Below are 20,641 nucleotides of genomic sequence, written 5' to 3' on the forward strand. Positions count from 1 at the left end.
CATTCTCAATCTATATGCAGGTTGTTCATTTTCTACCACACACCCTCTTTATCAATAGGATTGCACGCAGTATTATTTTGTCTCAGTGTAAAAGTGAAACGGAGGAGACTCTACACCCAGCAGATTATCCAAAACTATTTAAATGGCAATCCAGTGTCAGAAATGAATTGTTGAAGGTTGGGCATACTAATTGAGATTTCTTTTACTTTTGTGTTCATTCTTGTGTCAATTTATTTTGAGCTTAACTGTTGTCTTATACTCAGTTACGGTTGGATGGATACGAATGGAGTATGCCATTTAGCATTGAAAGTGATGGTGTCATATGTGTTGGCCTGAATAGTGATACAGGAGACAGTCGCATGTTTATCAGAGTAGAAGTAAGTGGTGGAACTAAAAGTTCTTGTTATGAAGTTTTGTTTCAACTTGCTTCATTTTCAAGCCCTTACAGGTATTACAAAAATCATCCTATTTCAATCTTTAAATTAAACCTTGACTTCCTTTTCTTGGAGGAAGCCTAACTTTTCAAAAGCAGGATTGAAAATCGTTCAATGTTCTTGCCTGTACGGTTTCGGCAAGTGGATGGTAATGATGACTCATGGCGCATTCTTGCCCCTAATTCTGCTTCTTCATTTTTCTGGGAAGATCTTAGTAGACAACATTTATTGGAGGTCATAGTTGATGGGACTGACCCCTCGAGTTCTAAGAAGTTTAACATTGATGAAATCATGGATCATCAACCTATTTCAACAGCATCTGGTGGACCCATCAAGGCTTTACGTTTTACTGTTCTTAAAGAGGGGAAGGTGCGCATCAGCCGAATTAGTGATTGGATGCCAGAAAATGAAAATATAAAATTGATACTTGAAAAAATTCCATCACCAATTTTTCAACCATCCGAGGCTGACTATAATCAGTCATCTTTAGCAGTGGATAATGAAAATCATGTTACTTTTGAGCTAGCAGAAGTGGGTCTATCTATTATTGATCATATGCCAGAGGAAATCCTATACTTGTCTGTACAAAATTTCTTGCTTTCTTACTCATCTGGATTGGGATCTGAATTTAGTAGGTAAAGTGGTGGATCATTTGTACAGTTGTCCTTAGGCAGTTGTTAACTACATCTAGATGTTTTTCTCAACTTACCTATATACTGTTTGTTATTGGCAGATTCAAGTTGCGGATGCATTGGATCCAATTAGATAATCAGTTGCCTTTTACTCCTATGCCAGTTCTGTTTAGACCACAGAAAGTTGGGGATCAGCTTGACTACGTTATAAAGTTCTCCATGACCATGCAAACTAAGAATTCTTTAGATTTTTGCATATATCCATATATAGGTTTGCAGGTATATGGACTATTCCTTGTTTCTTTTTGGTCTATGAATTCATCGAACTTTTTCTGTACCAATGGACTTGTTGTATCATCTTCTCTTTTGCCTGCGTATAGTGATAATTAGTTGTTTCTTTTCCTACATCAATATATAGAAGAAAATTTTCATTATATACATTAAAATTGTTCATGCTATGTGTGAACTGTTATGGTTCAGATCACTTTTATGCGAATTACACATGTTTGAAGGTGGTCTATGCCCTTCTACTGTGATTAAGAGATATGTAGGTGCATGTGTTTTAAGTTCTAAAGGAGTATATTGTAAGTTCTAGATGTATGCATCTTAGTAACATCATTATTTTGGAGGGGTACATATGCATTTTTCTCTTTGAGGATCTTCAACTAAGAACTTTTTAAGGGGTTCAAAGAAGTTCCTATGTATCAATATATTTAGATTAATAAGATTTTTTTTCTCTTTGTAGGCTCCAAATAATTCTATATTTTTGGTCAACATCCATGAACCAATTATATGGCGTGTTCATGAGATGCTTCAACAAGTAAAACTTAATAGGGTGTTTGGCTCTCCATCCGCTGCTGTTTCAGTGGATCCAAGCATAAAAATTGGGTACGCATGAATTACTGTCTTACTGAACTTTATTGGATATTTTTAAGTTCCTTCTTTTCTGCATTTACTTATATGATGCCTTTATACCATTAGGCTTCTTAACACCTCAGAGATCCGATTCAGAGTATCAATGACAATGTCTCCAACTCAACGCCCAAGAGGTGTTCTTGGATTCTGGTCCTCTTTAATGACTGCCCTGGGGAATATGGAGCATATGCCGGTAGGGATGTTATTTCCAGTGATCTCTATTTAAGTATATAATTCCAATGCATAAGTAACTTGGTTCATTGCAATACCTCATTTCCAGATACTAATCTATATCTGATAATCCTTGATAACCTTCTCTGAATAGATTGTCTTGATGATTCTAAAGTTCTCATATACATTCAGGTGCGTATTGCTCAAAGATTTTGTGAGGAAGTATGCATGCGTCGAAGTGCTCTTATGAATATTGCAGCATCCAACATTCAAAAGGATCTTCTTAGCCAACCTCTTCAACTACTTTCTGGTGTTGACATTCTTGGCAATGCTAGTAGTGCTCTTAGTAACATGAGTAAAGGTGTTGCTGCTCTATCCATGGACAAGAAATTTATTCAGAGCCGACAGAAACAGGTTTTGTGGAAATTTCTTATAGATTCTGAACCATGAGATTGGAATAACTTAATTTTGTATGCTTTTCATTAATTGATTCATCCTTGATAATGTTTTTGCCAGGATACCAAAGGTGTGGAAGACATCGGTGATGTTATCAGAGAGGGAGGAGGAGCTTTTGCAAAGGGTCTTTTTAGAGGAGTGACAGGCATATTGACGAAGCCCCTTGAGGGTGCAAAGTCTACTGGTGTTGAGGGCTTTGTTCAAGGTGTGGGAAAGGGTTTAATTGGTGTTGCTGCTCAGCCTGTGAGTGGGGTCCTTGATCTTTTATCCAAAACTACTGAAGGTGCAAATGCAGTAAGAATGAAGATATCATCTGCTATCATGGCTGAAGAGCAGTTGCTTCGTAAGCGACTTCCTCGAGTAATTGGAGGGGATAACTTGCTCCGTCCTTACAATGAATACAAAGCAGAAGGACAGGTAATGAACAATTTTAGATGTTTTGTTCCTATTCCTAAAGCTTGTCTCCCATCATGTTCTTTCCCAATATCTCTTCAAAGATGAAAATCCTTTAGTTCTATGATTCCTCCTTTAGACATTTGAAAGTAACTGATGAATAATTTCATCCAATTTAGAAAATTAATCCAAAAACCTCAGTAACTCTCTAAGTTGTCATTGATGGAGGGTGACAATTAGATCTTACCTTGTTGAGCAATTGTGATCTTTTTAATACCTTTTAATTTCCAATAAATTTTACAAGTTTGTCATTTTTTAAGCAACTCTTAGTTGTGTTTCTATTTGTTTACCATCCATAGTGCTCGTTAGAGCCAAGGTAACATTTTATATTTGTATTGAATTAAGGACCTTAACATGATTTTGTCAACAATATTATGTCTTTCAGCTTTTCTTTTATAAAGCAAGCAATACTATTTGTGGATAGACACACACTTATATAATTATTTATGGCTATCAAAATATTCAGTGTCAGTCAACCTTCACTTTTCATTTACCGTCTCTAGAGCCCTTGGTCAAACAGGAAGCCAATAACTAGGCCCCTTTAATTACCTGTGCTAATGAACACAAGTACAATGACAAGTGATGCAAGCTTTATCTGCGTGGAGCTTGTAAACATCTGCATCTCTCTTTTATATTGTTATATGTTTATTGCATCCTTTGGCCATCTTCAAAAGCTAATAAGAAAGTTTTTTTTCCATTTAATTTTCTGAAGGCTGTCCTACAATTAGCTGAATCTGGCAGCTTTCTTGGGCAAGTTGACCTCTTTAAAGTTCGAGGAAAATTTGCTTTGTCAGATGCCTATGAAGATCATTTTACACTTCCAAAAGGAAAGATTCTTTTAGTTACCCATCGAAGAGTTATACTACTGCAGGTAATTTGGTTCAGATTTTATATAGGCCTTTTAGCTTGATATTCTCTTTCAGTGCATTAGGCAACCATCTAATTTCATCCTTGATTTCAGCAACCAACAAATATTCTAGGTCAAAGGAAGTTCAATCCTGCTAGGGATCCATGTTCAGTTTTGTGGGATGTTTTGTGGGATGACCTTTGGACAATGGAATTGGGACCCGGGAAGAAAGATCGCCCAGGATTGTTACCTTCAAGGCTTATTTTGCACTTGCAAGTTAGATCCACTGATAAAGAAGCTTTTCGTGTCATTAAATGCAATTCTGGATCTGAAGAAGCTACGAAAATTTATTCATCCATTGAGGAAGCGTTGAAAACATATGGACCTTGTTCTTCAAAGGTAATTATCTGATATTTGCTATTCCAGTACACTTTTCACCAAAATGAAGTATATGCTTATTTGTGCCACTGTTCTTTTTACAGGACTTACAGAAAAGGAAGGTACCAAGACCATATAGCCCCTGTAGTACTGTTGGCTTCTCTGAAGTTTTCCCAAAAGATGTTTTTGGTGCTTGTTTTGTTCAAGATGAACAAAGGGCGGTTCATCTGGACTCGTCCTTTGGCACAGTTGATAGCCAACCCTGATTAAAAGTAGGAGCAGCTTTGATGAAACATTACCTGAAAACTCAATATTTGAGGGGGGGGAGTATCTCTTTTACCCTTGTCACTAAGAACATATTCACATACTATCTAACTACATGTTCCTGTCATGGCATAGGTATGACATTACATTAACGTGAATTGTTTTTTGACCTTTTGTTCCTGCTGTTAATTTGCTTTCTTGTCTTGAAAATGTACTTCTTCACTGATGAATTGATATTATCTCCACTCTGCAGATCCGAGATTACAACTTATACTTATTTTTCCGATGACTATCATTGGAACCAAGCACCGTATTTGGTCATATACACAACAATTTTAAGGCATGCTGTTGTTTTCAAGGATGCAGCTGAAGCCTTGCAGTCAGTCTTGTTATGCGCCTCTCCTTGGAGGATTATATTTTACATTGTAAAGCTGTTATGTAATTCTAAATAAATGTTGTTCAAGTCTAGCATTATCTAAGTTCACACATTAGTGAGTAATGTAAGAAGGGGAAGAGAAGTGGCCTATTGTCTTACCTGTAAATAAACACAAATATGATTGTTATATTAAAACTCTTAGAATATACAATCAGTAGAAGCAAACGTAACACTGCTTCGAGGGCGCCAGTAGATGCCTGTGGTTCTGATTTTAAGAATCCTATTGCTCCTCTCCTTCCAAATGAGTCATTAACTCATTATCCAGTTCCTTAGCTTAGGATTCAGCTTATTACTTCTCCAGGCCGACCAATATGGTTGTACATGTCAGCTGCTGATGACGAAGTTCCGAAGTTTTTTTCTTTTTTTGTGGTCGGGGGAGAGGGTGGCAAGCAGCACCATTGGCAGCATTGTCAAATGTGTTCACTTTAGATGGCAACGGGTTCTTCTCGCAGTAGGGTGGGCAAAAGAATTGGCATTGAAATGAGGCTTTAGGTCGGAAGGAGATTTTTTTGGGGGAGGCTAAACATGTGGACTATAGGGCGAACGTCATATCTGAGCCCACTGAAAACTTTGCACTAGCTCTTCAAATTTCTCTTGATACTCGGTGACTCTGACCTTATTAAATGCTCCTATAACATTCTCAAATCTTATACAAAGATCTTCAAATTATCCTGGATCACCATTTATAAGCCCAAGATAAAGTGTATATTATAACACCGCCCCACAGTGCACTGCTAACCCCACAGTGCTGGGTTATAATATACTATGAATTGTTATTTCTTGACAACTTTAATAATAGACATCATAATTACAAATAAATGTAAATATTAGTATTTTCGGTATAAAACAATGCGGTTGCCTAGGGCTTATTGATAATTAAGTGCTTGTATATTTTTATTTTTATTAAGCGAGAAAAAGTACTCAGAAATGTTGGGAAATGGTGCGGATTATTAGAGCAAGTGAGAAATTAGAATATCCAAAATCCGCATTTGTATTAAAAAATATTCTAATTTTATATACAGTGAAAATATAAATAAATACATATAATACTACCATTATTTTACATATTCTACCACATAAAATATCATCAATTCCGAATACAAATTTACTATTCTTTAATATTTTAATATTAAATCTATGTCACATGAAATATTATTCAACTACTAAATATTAGAATAGGATATTAGCTCTTTTTTTTTCTATTAAAAACTAGAATATATTTTCTAAAATTAGCCTCAGTGTTTGTGCCCACTTGTTGCTATGCCTTAAGGTTGTGTTATGTGGAATAAGGGTAAAATATATATAATTATTCTAATTTTTAATATTAGAAAAATAGAGCTAATATTAGTATAAATATTCTAATATTTAATTTAATACTAGGAGTTATAATTATATTTGATGTGATATAAAGTTAATATAAAATAGGGATATGTTTTAAACCAAATGAAAATGAAATAAAATTTCCCCACATAAAGCATCCGGGTACTCGAGGTAACCAGGCACTTAGGTATGTGTGGGTGCGAGGTAACTTGGCACTTAGGCATGCGAGGGTGTCTTTGGAGAGTAGAAAGAGATGAGAAATTAATTGTAACTGATATGATTTGTAATTAAGTGTTATCATCTTAAAAAGGTAAAATTATAATCTTGAGTAACTAATAAATAGTTTTTTAAAAATTGTACGGAATAAAATGAGAGAGAATATTGAATTAATATATTAAAATAATATAAGATGTTTAATTACACCATGAAAAGGAGTCTTATTTCAGAATAAGCACAAGTGAACTGGAGCTTAGCTCACCGTATCCTACAAAATGGCACGAGTGTCTTATTGTCACAAAATAGATTGAATCATATTGTTTCTTGGAAAAACCAAGGGGTATAGATAGAATACATGTGCTTCTACTACAGTTTATGAATTGTCTTCATGTCTGCAACCTCCTGAAGAGTCCCATTCTCAACGTGGTCCCACCATTTCATCAGAAAGTTATCAACAACCAGCCTGAACCAAGGAGAGAGCTTCACACCTTCTTCCCCTGCATCTGCTTTCCTTAACAACTCCTTCAACTGATCCCGGTTGACATACTTGACGTCAGCAACCTCGTCAGGATTTGGAAGCAACTTCACCTCACGGACGATGAAAAGAAGATAATCAACTAAATTGAAGGGGAAAATAAAAAAGACAGCATCATTAGCACAAGAAGAAAAAGGAAAAAGTTACATGTGAGGTTGAAGGATTTACGCTCATGCTCCCCCCATTTTCCATCAGATGGGGCCTTGTAAAGCATCCGTCCAAGAGGAATAAATTGATCGATAGGTAAATCATCAGCAGATATGCCCAATTCATCGAACAGCTTCCGCTGTGCAGCATTCCTAACTCCTGCAAATGAAACATATGCTTGCTACTGTCAATAAGGAAGAAATGAAATGGTGGTTTGTTGCTAAGCAAACGTACCAAGATAATTCTCCTGTATAAGCTCTGATTCACGGTAGAGAGGGTGGCTGCAGCAAGTATTTGTCCAAACTAAAGGAAAGGTTACTTTTGTTGCAGACCTTTGCTGAAAGAAGAATAACGAGCTATGAAATACAACGAAATATCATGCAATTGAAGAAACCAATCTGGAAACTGACTCATACAACAACTCAGGCAATTACAAACTTAGTGGCTTATGGTCAAGAAAACCAAGCAAGCAGAATTGACGAGGCCAGAGAAACTGCACAATGTCCTCTTTCCTAGTTGCTAACAGATCAACTACATGTTCTCTTTTAGACATGTCCAAACTATCTTATCCATTCTCATGTAGTTTATACTATATGGGTGCAGGTGTTAAACTTTATCCAGTAATTCTAAATCAAAATTTGGTATAAAAGAATTAACTAGCAATCAGATTGGACAAAAAATTTCTCTTGAACAAAATTTTTATCTTTCAAGTACGGGAGTAAAATTAAACTACAACTTATGATTGAACTTTGCTTCCTTTCCCTTTTTGTTGCTTGGGATGTTATTGTGTTACGTGCCATCCATGTGGTGATCTCATTTATACTTTGCTTATGCGCTTTACATAATGCAGAGCCAAATGGCAAGGTGTGATAGTTCCTCTTTATCGCACTCAAGTGACAAGAAACAGGGTGATTCAACGAAACTAAATAGAATGCTATTTTCCTGAGGAGGTGACCAAGTTCAGTTGCTAATCCTACTTACCTAACAGCTCTTGCCTCTGCTTCACTCACGCTTTTTTCTTTAGTTATGCTCGCTTACTTATCTTTGGCCGCTTGCTTTGGATAACAGGGTGACAGGGACCAAGAAAACCTGGTTGTTTGCAGTTTTATATTATGAAGCCAAAAGAATAGGCAGTAATCCTCATGCTTAGGAGGTGCATGAAGCTCTATTTATAAGAATCCTAGTACTGAAGGTTGAAGATGCTCTCTAGGCCATCTATGAATTATAACGGAAGAGGTCCTTATGACATTGAATATTAGGATATTACTTTATTCATAAATCTAGGAAACTAAAGAAGGGATAAAAGTAGTCTTATAGGTGAGAGTGGTAATGGGTTACAGGGTTAGTGGTTTGGGTTGAGTACATGAATATTAGGTCTAAAACATGACCCCAAACATGACATGATTAATAATCAGGTTGTTTTTTCTTAACCCACGACAGACAACAACTTTCAATCCAACATGTTAACCTGACATGAACCCTAGGCATTTAAAGAGGTTTGTATTTAGTATAAACTGGTTCATGTATATTTAAAAGACGATATGGTTATACAGGTAATAATGGAGTTATGCAAGTTAAATGGATGAGTTATGCAACTAGTGTAATAAACAGGCAGTATTTGTATTTAAAAATAGATCCTGTTATCAAAAGAGCCATGCCTAGATTTGTTTGCCAGACTTAATACTATGTCATCAACCTGACACAATCCCAACTAAGCTGACCAGATTATCACCCCTAAACATGACTTATATATTAAATGGGTTTCATGAATAACCTATTTAACATGCATATCTCGTTCATTACACGGGTAATGCAGGTTGTTTTATCTGGTATACCTGGCTTTAGCTCACACTAGTACGTCTATAATGTGAATGTTTGACCTGGCTCATCTTGCATTAAAATGTATCAACCTAACACTATCTGAATAGGACCTGTTCAACTACTGCTGACTGAGCCAAGTTAAGCAGGTTGAGAATACAAACACAAGCACAACCTACTTAGTATTCATGTATAGTGGATCAACTCATTTGCATACACCCACTTATACAAAAAAATACAAACCAATTTAAAGGACTCAGGTAATGTTGGATTGTCATACAAAGTTAAATTCTGACATTTGAGTAGTCCATCCTTGTACTTACAAGATTGACAAAAATAAGGATGGGAAACCGCTAGACTGCATAAACTTCACGCCTAGGCTTGAAGAATAGAAGGCCCCAAGCCCAATAAAAGGATAGGACAAGGACATAACCACCAACAGCAGTTGCCTAGATAAGGCTCATGCTCGTAGGGACTACGCAGAGTATCAGTTATAACTTCGTAAGAGAAAAGACAGTGGGACTAAAGGAGACACAACCAAGACCCAATGGTTAATCTATGTGTTAGCTACAATTGTCCACAAAGATTTTCTCTTTGTAGCCTTGTAGGGAAAGAACTGAGAAGTAAGGACAACCATCCACGAATGGTAGGGAATATAAGATGTTTACTTTGATTAATTGTTCCATGGTGCGAAACATGTTTAGACCCTTTGATATTTTCTTTTAGGATACTTATGCCCAAAACAATAAATTCTTTTTCCTTGCTTTTCAGAAAACTATTAACCTTAATTGTTGTCCTACAAAAAAATCAAAAAAAGAAAGAAGTACGTTATTCAATTATATATTCCAAAATGCAAATCAATAATGAAACCAAAGGAAGAAAGAAAAAAAGAGTTAAACCATCTCTAATTCACAATAAAGGGTTCCATATTTCCATCCAATGACCTTTTCTTACTTATAATACATAAAAAGATGAAGTCTTTTGGAACTCAAGTGACAGACAAATAAAATTATATATCATTCCTAGATAAATGAGTAATATTTTACTCGAAAGCACTTGCAAGAGAACTCCAAGAACAAGGATGCAGCAACTAATATCCACAAACAAATTAACTCTCTAATAGGCAGAAAAAGTATTTGAAAAAGTACATACCTGAAGAAGCAACTCATATTTAGAGTTGAAAAGGAAGACACTGAAAGCCCTATGGAGCAAATTCTCAGATTCAATCTTTTCCATCAGATGACCTAAACATCACACAAGACACATTGATCAGCGGAAGTATCATTAGATTATGGAACATCAATTAGAATGACTAACAAAAATAAAATAATAACCACAAGGTTTGCAAGTGAAATTCTATAAAGCGACTGTGAATACAATATGCCCAGGTACCTAGCAATGAAATATCAAATATAGCAGACATATATTCACTCTCAGTAGCACATTGTGTTACTTGTAAGAACGGCAGGTATTTGTTAATTTCTGCAGAAATCGGCAAGATAACTATGAAAACTGCTTATTAGGATGATGAAACCCCGCAACGCCCTCTAAACCATGAAATCTATTTTCTAATATCCAAAGCAACCTAAACCTTATGCAGCTTTATATTGCTTCTATATTATTAGTGCATTTCATTTTTTTTTCTTTCTAATAGCAGGACATAAAGAAGATCTTTCGCCCTAAATCCAACTTTGCTTAACCTTGAAGGTTCTACTTACCCATTATAAGTCACCCTTGTTTTGTATATTTTTCAACTGATGCTATCTTTTTATCTACTATTTTGTCAATTGCTATATAGTTCTTGTACTGATGCCACATTTTATGTCTGAGAAAGACTTGAACTGTTTGGATACGGATTACATCTACCAAGAAGGATTTGAATTGTTTGAAGATAGACTCAAAGTACATGTACCAACCAACTGCATTTTCAGTATAAGCTTCCAATGGGTTCTCTAAGTGCCAACTGAAAAATATATGTGAAACTAATACCAAAATGCAAGAATTATGAACAAGATCACAAAATGGGAAATCCAATCATGATATATGTGAAACTAATACCAAAATGCAAGTAGCAACAACTAGAAAATTTCCCTCGTGTTGATAAATGAACGGACAGAAAAAATGAGTTGTAGAAGTAACTAGAAGTAACATCTCAACTCTCGATCGAACAAGTTAAGTTCAATGATGTAATGATTTACTCTTCTGCTGGTCTTGCTGATTCAGAGATGCTCCAAAGAAGAATTTATATCCCTTAATGATCACTAATTTTTAAGAAACAGTGATAAATATTTAATTGCTTATAGGTAAAAAGTCTCGTATGTTTCATGATATATACAGGCAATTTAGTAGTGGATCAAGCTTCCAGGTGACATTCTGAATATCACAAGTTCAAGAATTACGTGGTGGGAGTTAATGGTGACAAGACTAATAATGTTGCAAGCAGTGAAAGATAAGCAGCACAAGCCTCAAATGTAACTGGATCAATGCAAAATAAACTACGAATAATGATTAACCCAGGAAGCAGAAGAGACTTTATTGGAGCTCTCTCGTGCCAGTTAACCTAGAGTCTCTAACAACTATTGAATACTTTAACATCTTGAAGTATCCATAAGTAATGTTCATCAATAAGACTGAAGATGCTCAAAAGAATAGAACATGGTACATAGAAAACATACAGAGGGTTGAAAAGAAACTCCCAAAATGTGAGAAGGTTTATGTGGTCCTTCAGAATATAATATTGATAATTTAGTTCGAAATGGGGAATACTGGGATGTATAAAGGTTTAAAGAACCAACACTTACAGTTGTACTTGGAATCATGTCCGACAACATTATCATGCTCGTCCACTAAAATACATCTGCAAGATATGAAGTGAAAGTAAGCTTTTATATCTCTTAACAAATTTGATATTGAAAATGACAAAGAGGTTAACAATTTGTAGATTTAGATGGAGAGAGATTGCTATTCCAGAAGACCAGAAAATAACATATGGATTATTAATATAGCTCAAACTGTAGGCTTGCTGAAGAACAGAATATTTAAAATTTTCTTATCGTTGGAAAATATAAGAGTAGATCGACAATCATGTAATGACCACATCATAACACGTCACCAGATAAGAAGTGAACCAATAAAAGAAAAATAATAGCAGTAAAAGGCAAACACACCAAAGAACCAAATCCCAAGAATTTTGGTTAATAAAAGAAGCATTCTTTCTAATTAGCTCTATCTTAGGCCCACGAATTTTGCTAATCCAAGGGTCATCATGTCCTCTCCAGTAGCCTGTTGCAGCCTTAAGCCTTTGAGCAACCAATCGATAGAGAGCACATACAATTTAAAGCTTGAAGAATTCAGTCATTCAAAATAATACCCTCAACACAATATCTCGAAGAAACCAACCTTAGAGTAATTCGCAACTTTGCAATACACTAAAAGTCTTCATCTCCCATCAGTTCAAGCTCAAACTTTACAATTGAAAAGCTATTCCCCTCCAATAAAAAGAAAAAGAAAAAAGCACGGAGACCAACAGTCGAACACCTAATAGACGAAAAGGAGAGGGAAGGCTCACTCATCCTCGAACATGAGACGCTTCTGGACGGCATCCATGCCGGAATCGGCATCGACGTCGACGGCAGCGCCGGCTTTCCCCATCGCAGGGGCGTGAAAGGTCGCAGAAGAAGATGTCGATCTGGAGAAGGGGAGGAAGGAGCGGGATAAAGGGGAGGAGGCGAGGATTCGAGGGATTAATAATCGAGTGGTTGCTCGATTCGTGAATCTAAATTTGATCGCAGAAGAGAAGAGGACTGATGGAGCGGCGTGGATCAACGGGAAGGAAGCCGGCATGAGTATTAAGGGGGCGTATCCGTCGTCTCTCTCTCTTTGAATTTTAATCCCTTTTATGGGCGTAGTTGTTGCGGTTGTGGGGGTCGAGCATTTTCTTAGTCCTCTTCTAACTCAACAACCATTGTCGCTATTTATAAGTTATAACGTTCTTTTGGTTTCAGATGCACATCGTCCATAGTTTTGTACTTTATATGATCCGACTCCTCAAAGGTAGCATCTGAGTAGGGTTCTACACTAGCCTAAGCTAGCTAGGGCTAACTAACTCGTAGAGTTGGTAGATATCTTTCTCATCATCAAAGAGGTCATGGTTTTAATTTCAATCCTAAATAATATTGTAAAAAAATTATTTAATGATTTGGTGGCTTACAGAGCAGTACGACTATTTGGAGTAGGTCTCAACAGTATTTGGTTTGGAATAATTGTTTAGCGACACACATAACTTAAAGTCTAAGCTAGGCAACTTATTATATTGGCTAAAAGCTTAATGGGGTCTAAGTGTCTTTGTATCTAGATATGATTAGTCATTTTTATCTAATCTATATTTATCCTTCGGGCTCATGAATGATCAAAAAAAAAAAAAAATTCCTAAGCGAGCTAGGCCTAGCTTAGCTTGCCTCGATAGCAAAATTTTCTTGGCTCAAACTCAAGACAAGCTAGAAAATGATGGCTCTAGTTGGCTCATCTCTAACTCAAGAAAGCTCAAGCTCAACTCAGTGGTTCAATAAGAGGTAATGGTGAGGAGGAAGAAGATGGGATGAGGAGGCTCATCTCTAGCTCAAGAAAGCTCTAGCTTAACTCGATAGTTCGATAAGTGGCAATGGTGAGGAGATTGGAGATAGGGCGAGGAGGAGCTGGCCTACTTCCCCAAGCTCCGGCCTAAACCCACCTAATTTTAATTAGACTAAGCCCAACTCGAGCTTGATTTAGGCCTGGCTTGGCTTGAGCCCGAGATGATAATGAGCGGCATGGGTTGGCCTTTACCCCCTAGCCCAACCGAAATGAGCGGCATGGATTCCTATGGTTTTTTAGTCCCACAACGGATATCTAGTAAATTGAATACTATTATAAATATATGTTCATGTGAAAACTAACTAAAATATTTTCATGGAGGCTCAATCTCTTCTACCTATCATAATATACTGAATAATTTATAAAATACTTAAACTATCTATATCTCCTTCATTCTCTCCTTCCCCATCATCCTCGCTACCTCATCATGCCTAAGCTAGAGAGGAGGGGCAATAATGGGCTAATATTCTAGCTCAACTCAAACTCGGCTAGGTTCGAATGATTCGTGGCTAGGTTGTGAACAAATGCTTAAGCCCGATTGCCCTGGTAAGCCCTAGCATGCCTGATGATCACCTTAATGATTGCAAACAATATTGTCTTTTTTCTTTTTTGGAAAAAAAATGAGTTGAATTTAGCTAGCTAGGAAGTATGTTGGTAAGAGCAAATCGGTGGCTAGGTCTGATAGAAGAGGGCAGACAAAATGGACTAGTCATGGATCGGGTTGGATTAAATTGCAAATTGATAGTGCTTTCATCTTGGAAACTAATTGAGGTGGATCAAGTGAAGTTCTATGTCATGTTTCTAGCTCCTTGCTGCAATGGCATGGGAACCAACACCGTGTGAGTACACAATCTTGGCACAGGCCTGAGCCATGAGGATGGGACTCACTATGTTAGATGGTTATTAGTGTTATAGTAGACATAGATTTATTAGAGTTTGCTGCAATACTAAGAAGGGGAGAGCTCATGTCCTTGGCATATAAGAAATTGGTAAATGATTGTTTGGTCAACATTCAGAGAGTTAACAATATTTGAATTTGTCATACTTTTAGGGAAGGAAATCAAGTGCAGCTAATTATGATAGGTTTGTCTCTCAAAATCCTATATGGTGGCTAGAGACCCTCTTCCCTTATAATATAATTTGTTAAGTGTGGACTCTTCTAATTTGTAGAGATAGATGTCCATTATTGACCCTACTAAGCAACCCAAAATAGGGGGTGAATTAAGTTTACAAACTAAATAAGAAGTTAAAAAACCAAATATACAGGTAGATGCGAATTGTAATGATAATGAGAACTTATTCGTATGATTATGCAATCAAAATTTAAATGAGATAAGTAAAGAAAAGTGAGAGGGAATACGAGACTAAGATTTATAGTGATTCGAACAATACTTATATTCACTCGTTAAGATTTTTTGTTTGAGAATTTACTATGCGCTAAAAGATATACACTACTAGCTTACCAAGATGCTAACAATATTTACACAAGAGATTTAACTCCCAAAATTTCTTCTCAAAATAACATTTGTTTTGAGTCAAGAAAGCCCACTGATTTCTTCCAAAAGATCTATCTGATCTCTCACCCACAAACCACAAAGGTTTTTTTTTTCATCTTTTTCACTAATTAAATTAAAATATCAAATCAAAACTATAAACACACACAAGGTATATAATAAATCTTAAAGGAGTTTGATTTATAAATAAATCTAACTAAAAGAAAGAAAGAAAAGAGAGAAAAACTTGTCAAGTATGAACTTCCCTTATTCTCTAATAATGGCTGAACTAGATTGCTCTCTTTTGTATCTTTTGATTTGTTTTTAAAACAGTAACTTTAACATGTGAAGCAATGAAGATCATTTCACAAAGCTAGCATTTAATGTGGGCAAATTCTAGTCAAATATTTTTGTACAGCATCTTGTTGTGTTACAAACCGGTCTAATCTAATCCATAACGGTTTTGGATTCGATGAAGCACATAACTTCCAAGGGGATTTGTGAACAATTTGACTAACGGATCCTCCTGAATTTTGGATATGTTGTTGCTCTTGGAGAGAGCTTTCCAACAAATCTAAGATGATGGGATTCAGACGGTTAGATCTCAAGATATCAACCAAATAGTGACTGAAGGTCAATTAAATCCTAGCTTAATAGCCCACTGATGGCTAGATAAATGCTAGGTTTAGTTCTTGGTGTGAAAGAGGAAGAAGTTATTGCAAAAGAGGATGGTTAGAAGCTAGACGAGGCTGACTAAAAGACTTGGGCGATGAAAGAAGGAAGGAGGGATAGGGCGCCAATGGTTAAAGACAAGTAAAGAAGGAGATAAAGGCTAATGCCAATTCCAATATCATCATAAGACTCCAATTAGGGTTTCCTCCACATATATATATAGGCTCACACTTAGAACTTCTCAACTAAGTTAAACAACTTCAAACAACTCCAAACAACTCTAACAAATCCTAACAAAACCCACACTTTCGCCGCGGTGCGTTTGAACGCGGAATTTATGTTCTTTATCGATGCAAACGTTGTGCAGGTGTTCGAATGGCTCGATTTCGTTCGAACGCACCATTTGCATTCTCTATTTTTGTGAACGTGATGTAGGCGTTTGTACTCCCCCTCCGTTCGAATGCGATTCTTACGTTAGAACACGCCTTGACAAGAATGATTTTATTGCTTCTAACAAACTCAACTAGATAAATAGGCTTATTCTAATGAATCCAATGTCACGCGTAGAGCCAATATGGATCGAATCGTATCATATTGATAGATAAAACAGTCGAACTTTGTAGCCAGAAGAAAAGTGATAGATTTATAAAAACTTTTAAAATTATTATTTTCAAATTCTCTACCATAATAACTTTGAATAATAAATATGAGAAAGCCTTTTTTTATTTTGAAAGTTTCATCTTTATACACTAGAAAAAAATAAACCAAGTAAATCTAGAAAAATCTAAGATAATAACAAACGCATACAGTTTCCCACCAAGACTAAAAGTCCTTTTGGGATCAAGTAAATTCCTATGCAATAATTATAAAGGTCTTAAAGTATAAATAATATTTTAGCTTTGAAAGATGATCTTGTTTAATTTCCTTTTTGCCATGCATCACAAAACTTATCATTTTCTAATTTAAACGTTTCAAGACCAATAACTAGCTCTCATTTTAAAAGTTTTAAAATCAAATAAATACTAGCAAGAACAAGTCTTCTATGCCATAAGAAATAATTATCATTTATAATAAAAAATATTTAATATTAAAAAAACATCTTTAAGATCAAAAATGTAATATTTTCATGTCTATATACTGTTGGAATTAATTTCAATTAATTACAATATATATGGGCTTGGCGTGTGATATAAATATATGGTGAATAATGGATAGTCAAATATTTAACAAGACCCATTATGAAGATCAAATTAAGTATTATTTATCAGGTTCAATATGTGTCATGAGGGGTGGAGTCATTAATGTTATAATTCGTATTAATAACTTTATGATTTAGTGATAGCCTAAATTATATAAAGTTTGAAGATAATACAACTATGCTATTGGTCCCTCGGGAACACAATTAAATATGGCAATGTTCTGTAAATAAGAAAATAATATAGGAAAGTTGTGAATTTAGACCCCGCTAAGGATCCAATAAGGAAAATAGGCTACAGATCAACTCTTTTCTATCTTCTGAAGAGGTGCCTAGAAGAGGAAGAGGTCTGTCTCCCTCTCTTCGAGTTCTGATTCTCTATCTTTACTTTCATCTCTCTATCTCTCTTTCTTATAAATAGAGATTGATCTCGAATGATTTGAGATGGGAGTTTTCTATCAAGAACTTATGATTCGGATGTCTTTCCTTGTGCAGAAAAGGTTTGTTGTTGCCATCTCTCTTGTTCTCTTTATCAGACTTGAGAGGGATTACTTGGAGATCCAAAGGCTTCCAGTGATCATCGACAATTGTGTCTCTCTAGAAGATCATGGCTATGGACCAAGGTAATTTAAAATTTAAGATTAAAGGTTCACTAGAGGAACATGAAAAATCTAAGATTTATGAACTACGGTATAATTGGTATCAGAGCCTACTCTAGTTGAACCGTTAAATTTTGATTTTGGTTTGAAAATTTAGATTTATGTGTGTGCGCTAATAACATGGAAAGCTATATTTTTGTTCGAAAATTTTGATATTGGTTTGGAAATTTAGATTTCTGTTTGTGTGATAATAACATGAAAATTTAGATTTCTGTTTGGAAATTTTTTAGATTTGCCATTAACTTGCTTAAATTATATGTGCTTTAATAAATATATCTTAATATAGATTTTAGAATCTGTATCGTTATATAGGAAATTAATGACTTTTGATTTGTATTCCCAAGATTCAACGGTGCCTATAAGGAATCTGCATCATTGCATGTCTAAAGTCATTGATTTGTATCTTGAAAATTATATTATAAGATTAAGAAAATTAATTGCCTGAATGTACTGTTATTCATGTTGCGGTCCATTTCTCATTTGAATTAATACCGCAATTATTTTTTGATTCATGACATTTAATTATATGTGGGATGTTAATGGTGCAATTTTTTGATTCAACTAGTTTTGGCATTCCACTGCAATTATTTTGAAACCACACCAAGAAGATATCATAATTTGAATATCTGATCAAGCCATCACATACAAATCTATTATGCCAAAAAACATCATCTGAGTAGGCCAATAATTTAATTATTTGATTTAAGTAAACTTTTGTTTACTATATTTGATTTTTGGTTAGGCCAAAGGAAAAGCCAAACTCTAATAAATTTTTACTTTGGATAATATCAAGTCATTATGAAGGCTTTAGATTAAGATATATTTTGGAAAATATTTGATAAAGGTATCATCTTACCAAAGTAAGCTCTCATACTGGCATTGATCATTTGCCAATTAATACATAGAAGATATACAATAGTTAAGTATTGTATATGTATACTTGTGGTAACAAATGGGTACTAGTAATTAAGTTTTGGGTGTAATTAGTTAATAGGCCCAAAGGAATGTTGACTAATTAATATCACATGGACAGTTACATTCAATTGCTTCACCTATTTATCTTAGAATAATAAATAATTGACTCCAAAGAGCACTTATTAGTTGAGGATATTTAGTTGATAGAATATGCCTTATTTTGATTTTTATTTATTCGGTTGTTTGATTCATTCTTTGTGAATATTTTTTAGCAAAAATTATTGATCTTACAACCGACATCAATAACATTCCGACGCTGACGCGTTCTAATTACAAGGATTAGAAAGATAATCTAAAGATATCCTTAGGTGTCTTGACTTAGAATATTTGTCCGTGAGAAATATGCTATCAATAGCAAATAAATGAATGCATGTTAGCCTTGAATGTCCTCAAACATGCTCCAAAAACCTAAAAAAATCTATAAAAGTGTCCCTCCAACTCATATATTAGACATCTATGTTTATTGGATCCCTTAATGTTAACTCCCTCGTATATGGAATTAGTAAACTATACGACTCGTTAAAGGTTTTATGGACTTTCTTAGTTGCTTTTACCCATGAAAGATATACTTTCCAAAAGGATATACACATGTCATACTTTGCTTGGATTGACTTCGGTCTAAAATTTTTATTTCTGACAACTTGCTCTTAAATTTTATTAAAAATAAAATCAGTTGTCACCTTTCTATGACCTCGTTCAACTATTAGTTTATTATATGTGTCCTTATCAATAAATTATTTTATCTCTAAAGCCACAGCTCCATTTAATTTCTTGTTATTATCATCCATAGACAGTTTAAGGAACTATATCGAGCCTTTACTTTAAAGTGGTTACACTTTATGAGCTGAAATTCAAATTGATGAGTGACTGCATAGACTTAGAGAGCATGCTTCAAATTAGTTATCCTACAAAAGTGTTATCTAATGTATAATTTTGAGATAGATATGTAAGTATCACTTTCTACTTTGTAAATGTTGAAGTCAATAATAAGTTCATCAAAAAAATTCTCAAATATTTTTTTGAAAAATACATTTTGTATAGTTGTACGCACCCCTTCTTTAAAGTCCATGATCAGCTCAATATGTATCGAAATAGGTGATCCATCTTCAAAAACAATGTCTTCTATTACGTCGTAATTTTCAATTTTGTCATCTCTAGGGTCGTCTTCATTCACAAACAATGTCTTCTGCTATTCTATAATTATCGATTTCCTCATCTATAAGGATATACATATTTGCAAGAGACAATTCAACATCTCTTATTTTCTTTAAATTTTGTTTTAAAATATTAGATCCGAAATAATAATATGCATCATTACTTATTTAAAAAGAATGTCTTAGCGTCAACAATAAAAATATAAAAATCAAGATTAGGCTTTTGAAACTAAATGCATTTATTTTTTTCGTATTAGATACACACTTTTTGTGACAAAATATATACTACTTACATAAGAGATGCGCACAAATTCTAATAAATTGTATGTATTTCATTATAAGAAAATGTGCATTTGCAATTATAGGAAATAGACGAGTTATTTGCACGACAACTCTCTAATTTTTTAAATATCAATAACAAGCCCTTCTACCCATTTTCTAGTAATTTATATATATTTCATTACAAAATGATATGCATCTAGTATATAAAATAAATGCATTTATTTTTGAGACCCCAAACTTTCTATTACTAATAATAATGGTGTGTTTTACAAATTAATAGCCTCACATAGATATAACATAATATGCAATATATATGTGCATCGTCTACCTTTATAATCTATGCATATTTTTATAAATATACATCAAAGACCTTTAAAATCTATGTGCTTACATTGCATGTAATCTCTAGATTATTTTTCAAATTACTTCAATCACCGAAGAACAAGATAAATAAAATGAATAGTGGATAAGATGAGAAAGATGTTGAATAAAATGACTATCTTCTAGGATTATCAAATGAGACAATTTTAGAGGAAAAAGAGCGGTTAAATTGTTAT

At 34.6% G+C, this 20,641-nt stretch overlaps 2 protein-coding genes across 2 annotated transcripts in view; one reads left to right on the forward strand and one right to left on the reverse strand.

Annotated features, from left to right (window-relative positions):
* Window positions 1-5,197, forward strand: part of LOC140779326 (uncharacterized) — a 74,390-nt gene extending 69,193 nt beyond the window's left edge. The window contains exons 54-65 of the mRNA XM_073124354.1: window positions 21-176; window positions 264-448; window positions 533-1,069; window positions 1,168-1,345; window positions 1,812-1,954; window positions 2,048-2,174; window positions 2,345-2,566; window positions 2,669-3,025; window positions 3,774-3,932; window positions 4,023-4,307; window positions 4,391-4,685; window positions 4,804-5,197. Of these exons, the coding sequence (XP_072980455.1) occupies window positions 21-176; window positions 264-448; window positions 533-1,069; window positions 1,168-1,345; window positions 1,812-1,954; window positions 2,048-2,174; window positions 2,345-2,566; window positions 2,669-3,025; window positions 3,774-3,932; window positions 4,023-4,307; window positions 4,391-4,552 (2,511 nt within the window). The 3' untranslated portion in view covers window positions 4,553-4,685; window positions 4,804-5,197. The remainder of the gene's footprint in view (window positions 1-20; window positions 177-263; window positions 449-532; window positions 1,070-1,167; window positions 1,346-1,811; window positions 1,955-2,047; window positions 2,175-2,344; window positions 2,567-2,668; window positions 3,026-3,773; window positions 3,933-4,022; window positions 4,308-4,390; window positions 4,686-4,803) is intronic.
* A 1,478-nt stretch (window positions 5,198-6,675) lies between these two features.
* Window positions 6,676-12,973, reverse strand: LOC140758489 (isopentenyl-diphosphate Delta-isomerase I). The gene is made up of 6 exons (XM_073094673.1): window positions 12,591-12,973; window positions 11,824-11,879; window positions 10,175-10,266; window positions 7,439-7,541; window positions 7,226-7,363; window positions 6,676-7,139 (listed from the first exon to the last, which is right to left on the reverse strand). Exons 1-6 carry the CDS (start codon window positions 12,863-12,865, stop codon window positions 6,889-6,891), a joined length of 915 nt encoding a protein of 304 aa, XP_072950774.1. The 5' UTR covers window positions 12,866-12,973; the 3' UTR covers window positions 6,676-6,888.
* Window positions 12,974-20,641: the final 7,668 nt, after the last annotated feature.

The sequence above is a fragment of the Typha angustifolia genome, chromosome 3 (assembly GCF_048772165.1).
Source record: "Typha angustifolia cultivar Huaian chromosome 3, ASM4877216v1, whole genome shotgun sequence".
NCBI lineage: Eukaryota > Viridiplantae > Streptophyta > Magnoliopsida > Poales > Typhaceae > Typha > Typha angustifolia.